General features: G+C 56.1%; 1 protein-coding gene across 5 annotated transcripts in view; it reads right to left on the minus strand.

Moving 5' to 3' along the window:
- VIPR1 (vasoactive intestinal peptide receptor 1) overlaps window positions 1-15,771 on the minus strand; it is a 33,347-nt gene extending 17,576 nt beyond the window's left edge. Inside the window, exons 1-2 of one of the 5 annotated variants that reach the window (XM_014860120.3) lie at window positions 15,409-15,771; window positions 4,133-4,241 (exon numbers count right to left, since the gene is read on the minus strand). In XM_014860120.3, coding sequence (XP_014715606.2) covers window positions 4,133-4,193 — 61 coding nt within the window. In that variant the 5' untranslated portion in view covers window positions 4,194-4,241; window positions 15,409-15,771. Of the gene's footprint in view, window positions 1-4,132; window positions 4,242-14,814; window positions 15,019-15,408 lie in introns of those variants that run through there. The other 4 variants (XM_044754610.2, XM_014860118.3, XM_014860119.3 and 1 more) reach the window with 4 other exon arrangements.
- Window positions 15,772-17,794: the final 2,023 nt, after the last annotated feature.

The following is a 17,794-nucleotide window of genomic DNA, read 5'->3' on the forward strand; positions in this document are numbered from 1 at the left end:
ATGAATGTGTGTATCCTGAATCTCTTTTTATCATGGTAAAGGAAGCATTAGGAAATATTTGTTATAAAAAGGAAGTGTTGGGTATGGTGGGGTGATGGGTATATTGGGGTTCAGCTAGTTCTTGAGGAGTCTTCTCAAAACTCACAAAGCAACCCAGAGGCCCCCAACTCAGTCGAATTGTGAATTGTGATGGGAGTGGTGGTCAGGGGGCAGTTCAGAGAAAACTTTGTCTTGCAGGCTCTGTTCTCCACTGTGTACTTATTAGTCTTGAGGGCCTGACTGGTGAAGGGGGAATAATGGGGTCTCTAGGGGTCTGCTTTAATAGGCAAATGCAAACGCCATGGTTTTGCCTGTTCATGGGCTGGGTGTCCCCGAGTGACTGGGACTCCTCCAGATCCCCTTCCCTGAGGGAAGTTTAATTGTCTCTTTGCAACCCTGCCAGTCCCACAGATTTGCTCAGGAAACCCAACCCCTGAGCCAAAGTCAACGGCATCTGGGCCAAGCCCAGCCCAGCCCAGGTCCGAAGGTTCTTGAGTTCCCAAGAGGGGGGCCTGGGAAGAACAGGTGAAAGGATGGCCCCATTTGGGGAAGAGCCCGCGGACTCTGAGTGCTGAAGTGGGCCAGCTGCAGGGAGGGGTACCTTATGGGGCTGCAGCAGCCAGGTGGCACCTGCAGTGGAAGGCTGAGAACAACTGGATCCCCAGGGTCTGGTCAGAGAGCACAGCCTCCCTTCCTCAGGGACCCCAAGGCTTCTGCCCCACCCTGTCCTGAGGCTTTGGTGGCCTCACTCTGGCTCCCAGTCCCTCCCCTCCTCCATTCCTGTGCCAGCCTCTCTGGAGGCCAGGTAGAGGCCCTTCAGGACAGTCAATTCCTGTTAGCCATTGGAGACCCTGTTAATAATATCAGAGAACACTTACATAACCTTTGTATGTGGTAGGCTCTGTTCGACTCTCTTTAAATAAACAACTTCTTTAACCCTCCCATTTTACAGATGAGAAACTGAGGCATAGAGCGATTAGATAATGAGCCCAAGGACACATTGCTGGCGAGGGGTGCAGCCTGTTCACATGCTCCCTTTCCAGCAAATCTTTCGTACTCCTTGATGCTGGAGTCTGGGCCTGATGCTGTTTCTCTGGGAATTTGGCTCTGCTGGACTTTGTTTACCCCTCTCTGACAGCACTGGGCACACCCTGTTTTGTAGTCCAGCTATTGTGTCTGGGTCCTCACCAGACTTTGAGCTCTCTGGCTCTCTAACTGCAGCACAAGTTGGGGAGTGACTTCAGCATTGGGTGTTTGGCCCTGAGTTCTGCTTCACCAGAGGTGGCACAGACAAGAGAAAGACTAGGCCTTGCCTTTGGGGAGGCCACACTTGGCCTCAAGGAATCTCAGCACCGCTAGGGCTGGGCTGGGCTGAGAACTGGTGCTGGGGCACAAGCTGGTGAGCAGGGCAGGGGAGCCAGGGAGGAGGGGCCAGGAGGGCCAGGTGGTCAGGGGAGCTTCCTGCAGGAGGCAGCAGGGTTAGGAAGCCGTAAAGCGGGTGACAGCCAAGAAAATGCTAGTCATCTGGAAGGTCTGTTGTCCTGGGCTGGGCCCCGGGAGTATTCTCTGTGTGCCCAGCCCACGGAGACCCCACAGGTCTCACCACATGTGTCACCAGGCCCACAGAGACACAGGGCCCAGGCTGGCTGTGTGTGCCCATGGGGGGCTGCCACCTCAACAGGAAAGAAAGTCCAACCTAGAGCCTGGGATGGGGAATGGCGAGGCAGGGCGGGGCCTCTGCTGTGTCATTTTATAGGCATGTGTGCACAGAGAGACATACACACTGATAAGCACTCCCAGGCACACAGAACCACAGACACACATGCAAACACACATACATATAGGCTTACTCAGACATGGAAAGGCCAGACACAAGCAAACACAGGTACAGAGAGCTGCACACAACTCACAGACATACACGCGTAGACATGACTGGGCATACCACAGAGATTCACACTCATAGATACACGCACATACAAACCAACGCGCAGAGACACAGCAGGCAGACACCTCCAGGCATGTCCAGACTTACACAGACACATGCTTCTGATACACAAAGACACTCAGAGTCAGACACGGAGTTAGAGACCCCAGATGCACAGACATAGCCCTAGACAGACATGGGCCAGGAACACACACCTGGATGTGTGTGAACATGCACAGAGCCCCACACAAGGTCACAGTCCACAGACCCATACCTGCCCTCCTCTGGATCCCAGGCCGGCTGCCTGGTGACAGGGTGTTGGCACCTGACAGGTATCCTGTGCCAGTAATGACCTCATCAGGATCACGAGGTGGCCTGCCCTCGGGGCCTGGGAGGTGCTGCAGTGGGGTCTAGAGTCTGGGGTCTGGGCCTCTCTGGGCTGCCCACGATCCTGCCATTAGGGCCTGCCAAGGCCTATCTGCAGCCTGGCCCTGCCTCCCTGCCCTGGTGGGCTGAGGTGGGGCATATGAACAGCAGGCAGGTTTGGCCACCCCTGGACCCAGGCCTCAGTCTCAGGACCCCAGGAGACAGGGGGCCGTCCCTCCTTGAGAGCTGGGGCTGGTGAGGCCCATCTGTGAGGCTACACATGCTCACTCGTGGTGCAGGAGGCAGAGCGCCTGGGCACCAGAGCCAAGAAGGAGGGACCTGATAGGGGTTATGTAACTGTCTGCCTCAGGGAGGTGGCGGGGGACTGGGGAGCCAGGAGGACGTAAAGATGCTCCTTGCTCCTGAGTGAGGCTGTTACACAACTGTAAGCTCGGCCTCAGGGAGGTGAGCTGGGAGGGAGGCCCAGAGCAGGCACAGCCACCTCACTGCCTCCAGCCCTCCCCCTCCCTCTCAGTGCGCCTCTAGCCCCATCCCTCCCCCCCCCCCCCCCCACTCCCGCTCACCATAGCACAGTCTGCCTCGGGGCCTCCCACCCTCCCAGCCTCTCCGCTTCTCCAAACCCTCCCCACCCTTCCGAGTCTGCTCAAGTGGCGCCTTTGGAAGGAAGCCCTCTGTAAGTCCTCCCATTCTCACCCCAGGGCTGCTGAGCCAGGTGCGGGCACACGAGGTCGGGGAGTGAAGAGGAGAGGGTGCTGTCGTCTGATCTGATGGCCCGGCCAGGTCACCTAAGGGGGCCCCTGGCACCATCCTTCACACTGCCACGCCGGAGCTCCCTCAGACCCTCAGAGGATGAGCTGGGCCCCCATATGCTCAGCCTCTGAGTCTGACCTTGACTTGTCTAATCAGCAGGATGATGAGCTGATGGTTCATCTGGCCTGCTGAGGGCAGGTTGGGATGGAGAAGTCAGTGTGTGTGCCTAGGGGCCAGTGTGTGTAGTGTCACTTCTGGGTGTTGTGATGACAGGCAGAACCCAGGGTTGGGAGGAAGGAGCTAGGCCTCAGTTTCCCCCTCCTGTGGTGAGTATTCCAGACCCATGCAGACTAGCCTGGTGCCCCTTCTCGATCTAGACAGTCATGATGGCTTTGAGCTTCCATGTGGTCCCTATGGGGGTCACATACTTCACCGAGTGTCCTCTACTCTCCCTCTGAGATGCTAACACACTACAATGGCCTATTCCTGGAGTGTGGTGTGCTGGGGTCAGTTCTCCCCACCTCAGCTACAACTGAGTCAGGGGCTGAGGAATCTGATCCAGAAGTGCTCCCACCAGTAAGCTACCCCAACCCTTCTTTGGACTGGGCCAGGGGCCCTCACTGTCACAGGCCCTCACCATGTAGTGCTTTGGGTCTCCCATCTTGGGTGGGCTGGCAGCCATGGACATCGTGTCCACTCTTCCTGGAGAAGAAGGGTAGGGATCCCCAAAGACAGAGTTGGCTCCACTCACTTTTCACAACCCCAGTTTAGTATGTTCTCCTCAGCTAACAGCTGGGAGCTCCCCAGACCTGGGGTGGGTGATGGGAATGTGGAGGCCTGTTAGCTCCTTCTTTCTTCCATCTGGCTCCCCACCTTCTCCCAGCATCCTCTCCTCACCAGCCAGCAGTTCCTTAGCGCTATCCCCAGCCAAGAAATGTGGAATGAATGTGGCCTGGGTCTGATCTCATGATGTGAGGAAAAATGGGGCTCCCTGGGGGTCTGCAGCACCTCTCTTCCCCCCGGGGGCCTCACCTGCTGTTTCATTCTCCAGCTGGGCCTCCTCCAGGCACTGCTTGTGCTGCACCTCGATCATCTGCAGATAGTCACACTCCTCCCGCTGCAGCCCAGCTGCCCAGCTGCCCTGGGGGACAGAGACAAGGAGGGGACCCGTTAGCCTTCTCCATGGTTCACATCTCATCCACAGGCTCCAGGAGCATGGGGCCCTTGCTTGCCCCGGCCCCTGGACTGATCCAACTTCCAGACTGAATCCCAACCCCAGCCCCAGACTGAATCCCAATCCTAGCTCCGATTGGAGCTTGACCCTGACTTGGATCTGACCCAAAACTTGTCCATTATCCCCCAAAGCTTGGTCTGCCTTGAGGACCCTGTCACAGCTTCTTGGGGGCTCCCCCAGAAGTGCTGAGTCTGTAACAACTTTATCTCTTTGTGGGTGGTATGACCCTGGACAGAGGTGAGGGGGCCTCTCCTTAGAGCCCAGAGTTGGCCCACTGGACTCTGCCATTCTCCAGCTTGATGGGAGGGTTGGGAGCCGTCTGTTCCTGCCTCAGTCTCCAGGATAGGTGGGGCCCAGCTGTGCAACCACATCATGGGAGTTGGACCCTGGCCTCCAGTTCCTGGGGCCAGGCTTGGGAGGAATCCCTGAGTCTGGCTGCATCTTCCAGCCTCTGTCTCCATTCTAGCAGCCTGTGCTCAGTCCCCTGGGTCACTAGCTGGGAAGGGGACTTTGGCTCCCCTTGCCTAGACCTCACCTGCCTCCTTCTTAGCGTTTGAATAATTCAAGCTATATCGGCTGTAATGAGCAGGGGAAGTGTAAGGAGGTAGAAGCCCCTCTAGAGTGGCTCGTGATCCCACCAGTCCCCCTGTGCCTCTGGAAGGTGATGAGAGAGGATGGGAAAGCCCCGGTTTCTCCCCTTTCACCCTGGCCAGGGATCAGGGATGGGGCCAGACCTGTGTGCCAGGGGGATGTTGGCACTGGGGCTGACATGTGGGTAGGGGTGATGGCTGCCCAGGAACAGCCAGAAAAAAACAGATCTTGGAAGCCACTGGGTGGGGAAGGACTGATGAAGTCTCCATGGAGGAACCACTGGGCTGGTGGCAGCTTCTGCCTGTCTCTTTAGCTTTAGGAAAGTGGCTGCTGCTCCTGGCAACCCCACATCATTTCCTCATCTCTGCCTAGGAAAGAGAATGTCACGGTCATGGTGGAGAGTCCAGCAAGACTGCTCCTGCGTCACAGAATCTCAGTGTCCCTTCCAACTTGTCCTTCCCACCCTGGGACAAGGTCCTTGCCTCTCTGAGCCTCAGTTTCCCCCATAGGCAAAATGGGCCTCAACCACCTCCTCCGCTGACTCAAAGGTTCTTGCAATGGGGCTGTGGGGAGAGCATAAGTGGAGGTCCTTTAAGGGGGTCCCCATCTGGCCTGCAGTCACTAAGGGTGTGATTTTGGCCAGTGTTGTAAGTGAGTCAACCCCCTTGAAGTGCCAGTGAGCTCTCCACTGCTGTAGAGGGAGGGGAGTCCAAGCTGAAGCTGGACAATTCAGTGCCCAAGAGGCCACACAGCTGAGTCTCTTCCATCTCAACATCTCTCTCATCCTTTGTTGAAGGTTTTGGTGGAGGCTCATTGTCACAGAGGTCCCCATAGTCCAACATTCCCATCTGCAGCTAAGCATCACAGCTGACCTAGCCCAGGTTCAAGGGAAGGCCTCCTCGTCCAGTGTGTCTTTCAGGCTCCCCAGCACCCAGACCTCACTCACCCACATGCCACAGGCCTGGAAGCCACACAGTGAACATGGGTTCCATCTTGGACCATAAACCTTACCAGCCAATTTGGGTAAAGACATTAGCTGGTAAGTTATTTAAAACTCAGCATATTGAAAGTAACATGGATCTATCATGGAGCAGGATGCAGTTATCTATGTAACTGTTTAGAAGAAAGGATGTGAGACTTAAAGGAAATGTAGTGCTGTGGTCTCTCTTTGGGGTCACATGCTTCCCTCTTGCTTGTTAAGGTTATCCAGACTGAAACACTCAAGATGCCCTGTCTTAAGGGATCTGAGCCTGGCTCAGGAATGGAAAGAGGGGTGGCCAGGAGGATCTCAGAGGTGGCCTCTGAAAGAGGAACCTGGGGACTGGTCACCCCAGCTTATGCCCTGCCAATGGCCTATCTTGCTTATTTGGAGCATGCTTCTCTCCAAAGTACCTCCTCAGCCCCATTGTCCTCCAGCAACAGAGCTCATTCTGCTTTCCGGCCCCTTCCAGCCTTGCCTGGCTCTCCTGGCTCTTCTCATCTCTTCTCACCCCACTTCATGAAAGTAGGATGGATGGTAGTGGACATGTGTTGTTGCTGCCTTCTGCTATGCTTTACCTTCCTCTGGTGACATGTCTTCCTCTCTATCTGGGAAACCACCTCCTTCCCCACTCCTGGTTCATGGCCTTCTGATGAACCCTCTTCCAGGGGATCAATATGTGACCAGACTTGAGCCAGTAAGAGCATTCCTGGCCATAGTGTCTGGCACATGGCCCAAGTCAGGTGACTCAGAGCTCAGAGGCTCATTCTGGGGATTTAGGATTAAGCAATTAGGCAAGTAGATTTGTTCTTCCCCAATGGACTGGAAACCTCAAGGTATGCAAGGGCTGGAGCTACTGCCACCTGTCTTGCTGCCAAGTGGAAGACAACGATGAAGGCCACACAGCCAAAGGCAGAATAGAGAGATGGAGAAAAACTGGCTTGTCTTGACATTATCTGAGCCCCTGAATGCAGCCATGCCTGAAACCAGCTCTGCTTCCAGCAACATGAGTCAATACTTTTCTTTGTGGCTTGAGCCAGTTGAGTTTTCTGTCTCTCTAACTAAAAGAGTTCATACTTGTGCTCTGAGAACAGGACAATAGATCCCCTCACTTGCTGGGTCCTCTTAAGCCAGGGCTGTGGCCATGCTGTATGCCAAGAGATATCTCATTTCTAATCAACAAGAGCATCATAGGGTTCCTGGCAGCTTCTGCGTGCCACTGTCTGAGGATGGAAGGGTGTTGGGTCAACCTCTCTAGACATCTTTGCTCCTCTAGCAGCACAGCCACAAAGCCTTTTCTGATAGGCAGTTTGCAGAGGATGGGCAGGAGCCCTCTGGGTAATGCGGGAGGCTGGAGCATCTCTGAATAGAGTGAGGGTGGTCTGGAAGATGAGCTCTGTCTTCACCACAATTGAGTTGAGTGCTGGGCCCCATCTGGAGAGGGGAGGGAATAGAGACCCAAAGTGGGACCTGCAGTCACCCAGAAAAGCACATTCCCAGAAGGGACCTAAGTCTCTGACCAGAAGTCTGGACTGCATCAGTCCCTCTCCACAGCCTTGCCTTGGGCCATCAGGTCAACCATTGCCCTCTGGGGGATGGGACCAGGGCAGCTCCCTCTAGCCCTTATCACTGAGGAATTCAGACAGACTTTGGACTTCCTCTTCCACTTATTTCTCCATTCTAAACATCCTCGTTATCTCTCTGGACTCCAGAGACACAAAGTTGGAAAATTCCCAGCCAGATATAGCTGAGTCTAATGATCCAGGGAAGGGTCCCAGGGTAGGATATAGCTGGGGTGTGTGCTTCATAGAGAATGGTAATAGAGGTGGGCCTTTGGGGATGTGTAAGAGTTTGGCAACTAGAGGTGGAGTAAGAGCATTCCAGAAAGTAGGAGCGGTGTGTTTCATGGAGGCATGAAAATGCCTAATACATTCAAGGTTGCAAGAAGCCTGGTGTGGCTGCAGCAAAGATCCCTGGAGGCATCAGGAGACAGGCTGGGAGATGTAGTCAGGGGCCAGGCCTCATCAGTTCCTGCCTGGACTGGTACAGTAGCTTTCCGCCCCACTACCTGCAACCTGAGGGATCTTTGTAAGGTGTGTAGCCCTATCCTCATTCTCTTTCTTCAAATCTCTGATGGTCCCCATGGCCTAGGAATGAAAGCCATACTTCAAAACCAGCATTCAAGGCCCTTCCTAATCTGACCACTGCCTGCGTCTCCGAACTTGTCTCCTGATGCCCCACATGGAGAAAAGAAAACAGGGTTTTCTCCCAAACCCTCACCAATTCTTGTGCTGGGCTGAGCCCCAAGTGAGCTTTCAGTCAGGAGTTCCTGAGCCTGGAAGAAGGGACCTGGCAAGAGCATCCCTTCAGTCCTGGTCCTCTGTGTCCCTTGCCATGGTGTTGGCTGGACGTGGGAGGTGACTGGCTGAGAGTTGGCAGGAGAATCCTGGGTCTCTGGTTGGGGCAGGGATTAACCAAGTCTTGTTAATTCCACCTGCTCAGCTCGGCCCCCTCCTCTCTGTCTCTACTGAGGGGCTGGGAAGAGCCCTGTGTTCTCCTCTCCACGTGCGGCTCCCAAGGTCTGGGGCAAAGGCTAGGGTTGTGGGGGGAAGGGGGAAGATGCTGAGAGTTACAGCTCCTAGATGCTAGAGGCTCTGAAAGGCAAGGTGGGCCCGGCTCAGGTGTTGTGGGCCATATGCCACCCCCTCAAGAGAAGTTTGAGACCACAGCTCTGGGCCTCAAATCAGAACCCCCAGCCTCAATGGGGGCCAGAGAACTATGGCAGGAGGAGCGGAGGGAGACAGAAGCAGCGCGGTGGGGGAGCGTGAGTCCCTCTAAGGAGCAGCTTGTCTCTGAGAGGGGTCTAAAGTGCAGCAGGCTGGATTAGGTGAGACAGGAGAAAGTACTTCCTGTCTGCAGATTACTGAGCACTGGGAGCCACTGTGAATGATTTATGCTTCTGAGGTTTGTCAAGGGAGGGCTCTTTTTTCCTGCCCTGGATGGCTGGAGGAGGCTAGGGAATGGGGATAGAGGACAGGCAGCTCAGGAGTGGTCCCACTTACCATTCCCTTCATTACCATCTCATAGTCCATGGTTTATTTAAGCATCCCCCCTGCTCCCCCAAAAAACAAAAACAGGGCAACTAAAAGACACAGGGGGAAACAGGATCCAGAGAGAAAGCAGCGTGATAAAAGTCACACAGGACCACAACCCAGCTTCCCAGCTGCCCCCTTCATTTTGGCTTTTGTCTTTGAATTGGTAAGGAGATGGATCATGTAGTCCAGGGCAGAGGGGGGAGGTGAGAAGGAGCAGGAGGAGAAAAGGGCAGGGGGAGGGGTGGAGGCATAGGGAGGTAGGGTAGCTCATGGGATCCAGAAGTCACGGAAAAGAAGAGAAACATGCTCCCAGCTCTGCAGAGGGCACTAGAGAAGTTGAAATCAGACCTCATCTCATGGGGCAGGGGCATGTGGGAGCCTGCCAGGTGACAACGACGTGTAATAGCTTGATCAGTGTAGGAACTACAGAGATGTACAATTTAGGAGTGACAATTCCCTGAGCTGTTGCTTCAGATTTTACTAATTAAGAGCTATCTCCAAAGTCCCAGGGCGGCATGTGGCGTGCCATAGCCCCCTTGGAAGACGCAGCTCCTCTTAGTGAGACGGCAGAGGCTACTTAAGTCCACAGGTTCCGGAATCAGATTGTCTGCCACTTCCTGACTGGTGACCTTGGGCAAGTGACCCCACCTCATCTGTAAAATGGGGACAATGACAGCACCACCTACTTCCAGGGTTGTGTCGAGGGCCATATGTAAAGGACACTAAGGGACTGCCAACAAGAGTTAGCAGTAATTGCCAAAGCCCCGGCCCAGCCCCTCAGGCCAGGCTCATTGCCGTCCATGCCAGACCTCAGCAGAGACACAGCCTTAATGCCCTGCATAGACCCGGGCAGCCTGAAGGTCCTACCCCCGGACAAGCGGCAGCGGTGCCCACCAGAAGAGAGGTCTCGAGTCTGGCAGTTCCTCTCACCCCCTACTGTTGTCTGATTTCTCTTCCTTCTCCTGTATTTTTACATCCTTTTGCCAATAGTGTGAAACCTCCCCTCTCTGCAAATCCAAATTTTGCCAACCACACCTCCCCTTGGGGAAGGCTGAGCTCTGGGTAGTAGGAGGGTAGAATAAGAGCTGGTGTGTGGAGGGGGAAAAAGGGGAAGACCTAGAAATGCAGGTTTGGGCTTAGGGTAAGAAAGAACTTTCCACAGCTCAGGGTGGTACCCAGGCAAGGGCTCTTATTAGGAGAAGGCAAGCAACGATGGTCAGCCTGGGCTTAAGCCTGATGCCACTAAGCGCCCTTCTTGGAAGGTTTACTTAGGGTCACGAAGGCTTTCAGGATTTCTTTGTGGAGGATCACCGTGGGGACGGTCAGCAAAGCAGGGGCAGCAGGGACTCAGGTTTCAATCCTCTGTCCCTCGAAAGTCACCATGGGCACCCCGAGTGGAAGAGGACTCAGTTTACACACACGGTGTCTGTGGGTGGTGTTGGTGTCGGGGTCACTGGCAGAGGGTTGGACACCAGCACAAGGAGCTACAAAGCTGTGAGTCCTTGATACACAAGGGTCGGTTGGTGACCTCTTCCTCTCCTCTGATGACCGGATGTATAGGAAGTACTTGCTTTTAAGATAGTGTGAGGTACTTCCTGAGAGATATGGACCTCACATCACGAGCCACATGGGAGGAGGTGCATGTACAGACTGGGCCGTGTCCTGTGAAGCTCAGCACGAGGCTTACTCACCCTGCTCGAGGCCCCTGCTCTCTTCTCCCACAGCTGTGCTGTCCCATCACAACACAGGCAGGAAAGCTCCTTGCAATAAGACCAAAAGTCCTGATAATATCACCACTCATCTTGTGGTGCTTGACTAAATGCTGCTTGGAGATATCTGAATATTAGACATTAAGGAACCCCTGCTAATTGTGATGATGGTATCATAGTTATAAAGGAAAATGTCCTTTGGTGTTAGAGATGAATCTTAAAATAGCTTGGTGTAAAAGGTCATGATGTCTATAATTTATTTTAAAATACTTTAGCCATAAAAGCAACCGATGCAAATATTAATTGTTAAGGTTAATAACCCTCAAACCTAGCAATTGGGAAAGAATGAGTATGAGAAATTCCTATACTGCCATTTTGCTGATGTTACTCCTAGAAATGGGTATTTCCATGTTTGTTTTACTATTCGCTACTTTTTTTATATGTTTGAAAAAATTTTCAAAATAAAAGTAAAAAATAAAAACCTCACAATGTGGTGGACAGATTAAACTGTGTTTCTTTTTCTTCTCCTGAAATGTGCCTAAGGCACGAGAGTTTGCACATCCTGGTTATTTTCCTGGGTGCAGTGAGAACTGCTCTGTGTTGGGAAGTCACACCGGAGGGCAGAGTCTGGGAGGTTGAGCAGAACGGGAGGGAGAAAGGGATGGGGCTTCGCCTTAGTGTCCTGGCCCCATTCCCGCATCCATAGCCAGAGGGGCCACAGTGAGGGGCCCAAGCAAGTGGCAGGCTGGGCCCAGGTTGGACTGCCACTGAGGCTGCCCATTGTGTGCAGAGGCCCGTCACCGACCTGCGTCTGGAGCCTCACCCTTCAAATTGTCTGGCCACCTCATGAAGACACTGCCCCATCCCCAGGATGCCTGCCTGCCCTGGGGACCCCTGGGCAGTTGGGGACAAGAGAGGGCTGAATAAGGGTCCACAGGGCTCCCAAGCTGGGGATCAAGAGGAAGGAATGACCTGTCACATAGTTCACACAACACTTTCACCTCCTTCCCGTCTCGTAGATGTCCTGACTGGAAGACCAAGCCTGTTTCGCAGAGTTGTGAGGCTGAGGGGGAAGATTACGCCCAGTCAGGGGGTGGAGCTGGCCTCCAGCCAGCCCTCTCTTCCCATTTCTCCTGCACGTTGGGACAAGGGTTCTCTCCCTCCCTTCTGTGATGAGGAAACTCAGGCCCTTCCACGGAGATTAAACATGTTCTCAAGGTCAACTGGCCACTGCCACGGAGTCCCCCAGCTCAGGCTTCTCAAGAAAACTCCAGAAAAGTCAGGGATGGGTGAGACTCAGGGCACCAGGAAGGGAGGGTGGAAACCTCTGGGAGCTAGTCCTTCTAGCACAGGCCCCTGGGAGCCCTGGGCAGGCCTAACTGAGGCTGTCTCTTCACCAGGGAAGGAGGTCTGACCCCGGTGCAGCTGTATTGCCCCCAGCCCACAGGGTGGCCTGGGCAGCTGTGGACAGCCTCTGGAGAGGCTGAAGGCAGATGGCAAGGGCGGGGCGCCTACAGCAAAGTGAGGCCTTCAGGAGCAGGTGGCCAGCAGCCCGTCTCAGAGAGGAGTCAGAGGAGCCAAGCCTTACCCAAGCCCTAAGCCGTCCCAGCCTCTGGGGGCAGCTGGGGGCTTCCTCCTCCTTTAGGGATCAGGCCCATTCGTCCTGCCAACAGATGGTGTCTATGGTCTCAGGTGGAAAGTTGGCCCATTTGGCAGAACTCTTCAGGGCATTGTCCAGCCTCCTTCAGGGAGCCTTCCCTGACTGCTCCTCTCTGCGACTCTTGCCCCAGTCTTGGGGGGCTGTGCCCCACAGCGACATGGGCTGTTGAGTCACTGGCTCTGCTCTCCTCCAACGAGCCTGAGAATCTTTCTAGGGCAGAGCCCGGGTCTGCTCCTCCCCTGTGACACCCCTCCCTCCACCCAGGGGTTGGGCATTGCCCAGAGCAGTCCCGCTACCAATGAGTGGCCCCTGTGCCCGCTGTCCAGGGGGTAGGGGCAGTAGAAGGCCTGACAGGTGGCCTTGGGCAGACTTCCTCTTCTGAGACACTGGAGGTTTTCTTTCCTTTTTTTGCTTCCCTGTTCAGAGATTTCCCCTTCCCAGGCTGAGGTCAGGGCACCATAAACTGCAGTGATAAGGCCTTGGGCCTTCAAACTGAACTTTGCAGCTGCCATTTTATGACTCTGATAACATCAGGCACCCCCCACCCCCCTGAGTCCGGCTGGAGCAGGATTGCCTGGTGTCCATTCACTGTGGGAGCAAATGGTGGCTGGTGGGGAAGAGAGAGAACGAGAGAGGGAAATGGGGGCCTCATCTTAGCCTGCCCTCACCCAGGCCTGGGTGAGTCTCCTGCTTCTGTGGGCCCAGCCCAGCACTGGGCTTTGAGGGACATAAGGGTGACAGATCTCAGCCCTTGATTCCATGGGATGGTCAGAAGAGCCCAGGCTGGGAAGTGAGTGGGGTTGAAGGGTAGGGTCAGAAGGGGGAGGGCTGAGGGGCTGGAGCAATCAGAAAAGGCTGTCTGGAGGAGGAGCTGGAGCTGGGAATTGAATGAATAAGATGTGGGAGGACAGGGTAGGGGAGGCTTTGGAGAAGCCAGGCCTCAGGAGGTAGGGGGCAGATGTGACTTAGCACGTGAGGAGGCCCCCCTGAAACCACTCTGCTCCTGGGCTGGGGAGCCTCCAGGGAGGGGGGTTGGGGTGGCAGTAGTGGTCCCAAGGTCACTGGCTCATCCAAGGAGAATCTGAGGGGTTGGGACCTAGGGTTGGGAGAGCCCAAGGGTAGTTGGTGAGGCCTGAAGGCTCGTGACTGAGGAGCTGTAAGTGGTGCCAGAGCTGTGGCCTCAGGGCCAGAACTCAGTGAAGCTCTGAGTGCTCAGGAGGGGGGTCTCATGGCTATCAGTGGGAGGAGGGGGAGCTCCTGCCAATTATCAAAAGGTCTGCTTTCAGGGTAGGCAACGAGCTCCCCATCCCCAGGGTGTGCAAGACATTAGCCAGACAGAAACACAGAGATTCCTGGCCAGGTGGAGGTGATGGTAAGAGAGGTAATCATGGGATAGAAGAGACTAAATCATCAATATACTCCACCCACCCACCAGCAGCAACCCCAGATTCCTCAAGTCCTAGAGTAGGGGTAGAGAGAAAATCAACCTCAGCCCAGGTCTGACTGGTGGGGGACAGGTGTGGCTCTGGTGTCTTTGGGACTCACTTTGCCCATCTATAAAATGGGCTTGGGTAGACTTAGTGAGTCTTGAGGCCTTCTCTAATCTTAGAGGGAGATGATCCATCTGTCTCCTGCCTCAACCAAGATCTGCCCGGCAGCCCAGGTGAAGCAGCCACAGACACACACCTGGGCACACCCACACATGGGGCATGCTAGCACACATGCGTCAGGGGCATACACATACCCATGCGAGGATGAAGCAGAAGTGGGAGGAAGAAGGAGGTCGCTGCTTTTTGGCTGTTTGCTCCCTATTCAGCTTTCCCCATGCGCATGTCTGGCCCTTATAAGCGCCATCCCCAACCCCTCACGGCCCACCACATTCCACTTTGGGCTCCCTACATTTCAGCTCTGCTCAGTGAAAGGGCACAGGAAGGGTCTGCCTGATTCCAACCCAGGTCCCGGGGTCCCCAGCGCTGGGTCTGCTGCTGAGACGTCACTCTTACACGTAACACACAAGGCCCCACAGACACCTGCAGACGGGCACAGCATACAACGACGACCCCAGCACACAACGACGACCCCCACAGCCTCCCTCCCATCCACTGTCTGCTAGACCTTCCATTTCATCCGACCACAGTCCCCACGCCACGCACACCAGCAGCCACTACACGAAAGGCAAGTTTGGAGCCCGCTTTCCCGCCGCCCCTCCACCGGTGTCCAAAATCGCCCAGCGGAGCGGGCTCCGCGCTGCGCTGGGAGGGACTAGGCGCGACCGAGACCCCACCCCTCGGGTCTAGATCCGGTCTAAGGTGGAGCCGGGAGCCGAGACAGGGTGCTCCGCGCCCCTTACTCCCCTCACACAGACGTGCGCACAGACGGCCGGGTTCCCGCCGTCCCCACACCACCTCCAGCTGCCGGGACGCTGGGTGGCCCGGCGGACACTCACCGTGGGGCCAAGGGCGCAGGCGAGGGCGCTGGCCAACACGCAGAGCCAGCGGGCCGGCGGCGGACTCGGTGAGCGCATAGTCCGCCCCGAGCCCGCGGCGGGCGGCCCCGCGCCTGTAAAGGGCGGACGGGCAGCGCACCGCGCAGTCGACGGCGGGGATCCTGGCTGAGTGGCACTGCCGCGGTGGCCCCGGCACTAAGAGGCGCCGCTTGGGGCGGGCCCCGGGGGCTCGTCTGATGGGCGGCGGGCCTAGCCAATGGATCGACAGAGGCGGGGCCGCCGAGCAGGTGTGGGGCGGGGCTGGGGGCGCCCCAGGGTGGGGGGGGGGTCCCTGCGCTCCCTCTGCCAATCCCACACGTCAGTCCTCAGTCGCTGGGCATTGCCTGGCCTTCGCCCCCTAGGACCGCATCCCCCGGAGTCTCGAGACCCCAGTACGCCCCATCCTTCCCTGCTGGGCTCGCAACGTTTACAAGCGCTTGGCTGCGATCCCCCGCTCCCGCACGCCCCCTCAGCCCCACCCCAGGGCGCTCTTCACGTCCACCTTCAGAGCCACCGCCTGCAGGAGACCTCCCCGCCAGGCTCCCCATTTCCTACTTTTGCGCTTCAGAGGGCTGGTGCGGGCGGGCCGGACTACGAGACACGAAATGTCACTTCTTATCCCCCAGGCTGCGGGCTGCAGCTCGCGCAGGGTCCTGGGCTGTAGGCGACCCGGAGTAGTCGGGGCGCGTTATCTGATCCATTTTCAATCGCCCCAACTCGTCCCTCGAGGCCAGAGAGGTCGAGCGAGGGGAAGCAAGGGCGCGAGCGAGGCCCGACTCTAGGTTCCTCGTGCCTCCCCTGAGCTCTGGCGACCTGGCAGGGCGCACTCTGCGCCGGCTGGGCTCCCCGGTCCTTCACGACCTGGGGGGTAGTGCTGAGGAAAGGATGGCGCGTCCGCACCCTCGCTCGTCTCGGCCTGGGCACCTCCCGAGGGAGGCTGGACCGAGGTTCCAGCGCCCCCACGCGGGTAGGCAAGGAGTGTTCTCTGCGCGCGGGCCCAGTCTGCGCATCCGACCTAAAAGGAACCGGAGACTTCCTCCTCCTCCCGCCTTGCCTATTTTGCAGCCCGGAAAATTGAGGTCCAGAGAAAGGCTGGACCCGGGCCGCCTGCCTTTGGTGTCTCGCTTACAACCTTTGGCTGGCGGGTCGGCCGCTGGGTGACATCGGGCAAGCCTGCCTCCACCGCGCGTCCTCAGGGCTCAGTTTATTGGTCTCTAGAATGAGGCGGCTGTTCATCGGCGCCGCACCGCAGCAGCGCGTCTTCTTGCGGACCAAGCGCAGGTGGTTGCCTTGCCCTCTTTCCGGGGGCTTGAGACCGTGCAATTGAGACGAGTGTCGGTGGTGGCGGCGGGGATAGGATGGTGGTGGGTGAATGTGATAGGCGGATGGGGGAGGGCCGTGTTCAGCGGAAAGGCGGAGAGGGCTGCGCGTCCCCGGGCGCCTAGCGGGATGTGCAGCTGTTGGAAGGAGGTCCAACTCCAGACACTGGCTGACCAGCAGGTGCATCAGAGTTCCCTGCGGACTCACCCAGGCTTCCTGCCCTATCGCGAGGGGAAACTCAGGCTGCTGACCTTCTGGAGTGGAGTGGGATTATGGAGAGTCCGGGAAAAGCCACGAAGGGATGAGGGCCCAGCCTCCCTCCATTTCGGCTTATTTGGGGTGCTGACATTTCCTTCCTACTCTTCTTCCCTCCTCCTTTTCCTTCCCCCCTTCAGTCCTTCCCTCCTCCTTCCTATCCCGCTGTTGTCTCTCCGTTCCTTCCTCACACATTTGTTAATAACTTGCTGTGTGCCGGGCTCTGTGCTGTGCACTGGAGCACAGAGGTAGACAAGACACCAGCTATCGTACTCCCCACAATTTCCACCTCCTTCCAGATATAATCAGTGAACCTGGACATAGGCTCTTTTCTAGATATGCAAACTGTGGCAATGCCTCTGCTCTGGCCATTCTGGGATTTGGACCCAATCCCTCAGTGGAGGAAGTGTTTGAAGAATCACCAACCATTTTCTCAGCCATCCCCACTTCTGGGGGCCAAGTTAGGCTCAGGAGCCAGGGGCCCTTGCCTCCCCTTGTGACCCTGACAATACCTCTTCTCAGTTCTCCAGCAGGGCAGTGGAATCATGTCCTCATTCTGGGGAGTCACCTCTGCTGGTACAGTGTCCTGAATCCTAAATGTGAATGGCAAACCCATGGGCTTTGGCTCTCATAAACCCTTGCCCGTTCTCCCCCCCCCGCCCCCCCACTACCTAGTCAGCTGCAGAAGCTGAAATCTCACCATTAATGCTTGTCCTCCCGGCCTGTTGAAGTTCTGCTAGCTCTGATGATAGGAATCTTGGGTACTTGAGAGTGCATTGAGGGGGGTGAGGATTGGGGAATAAAAGGGAGCCAGACCCCACTTTGCCACGTGACCCTGGGGCCAGGCTCAGCAGGTGGCCAATGGGAAGGGGAGGAGGGAATCTTAAGGCTCCCAGCTGGGGATGTGCTGCCTCTTCTCTTGTTCTGGAGAGCGGTCCACAAGAAACCCCCTTCTTAGCTCCATGGCTGCATGGGCATGCTGGGGGCAGTGAGAGTGACTGGCAGGGATTCTTGATGCCCTTGCAGTCCCCAGGCTCCCAGGAAGGAAGTGGGTGACTAAGGGAGAATAGTTTCCCTGCAGATTCTTTAAAATGAAAATTGCTTTGTTCTTTCAGAATTATTCTCCTGGGGGACCCACCCTTCCTTAGCTATCAAAAGGCACAAAACATATTCAGAAGTGAAAGAAGGAACAGAAAAAAGAAAATAGCAAAAACAAACAAAAACCTAAAAAATTCAACCAAGGTTAAATTTGATCATGTTTCAACTAATTGTTCCTGCATGTCCAGTCTTGTATTCTGAGGAACCGGGGGTGGGGGGGGGGTCACTTGTGGGCCCACTCCTGGGGAGTCCTCTGGGATCTGATAAG

The sequence above is a fragment of the Equus asinus genome, chromosome 21, assembly GCF_041296235.1.
Source record: "Equus asinus isolate D_3611 breed Donkey chromosome 21, EquAss-T2T_v2, whole genome shotgun sequence".
NCBI classification, from domain to species: domain Eukaryota; kingdom Metazoa; phylum Chordata; class Mammalia; order Perissodactyla; family Equidae; genus Equus; species Equus asinus.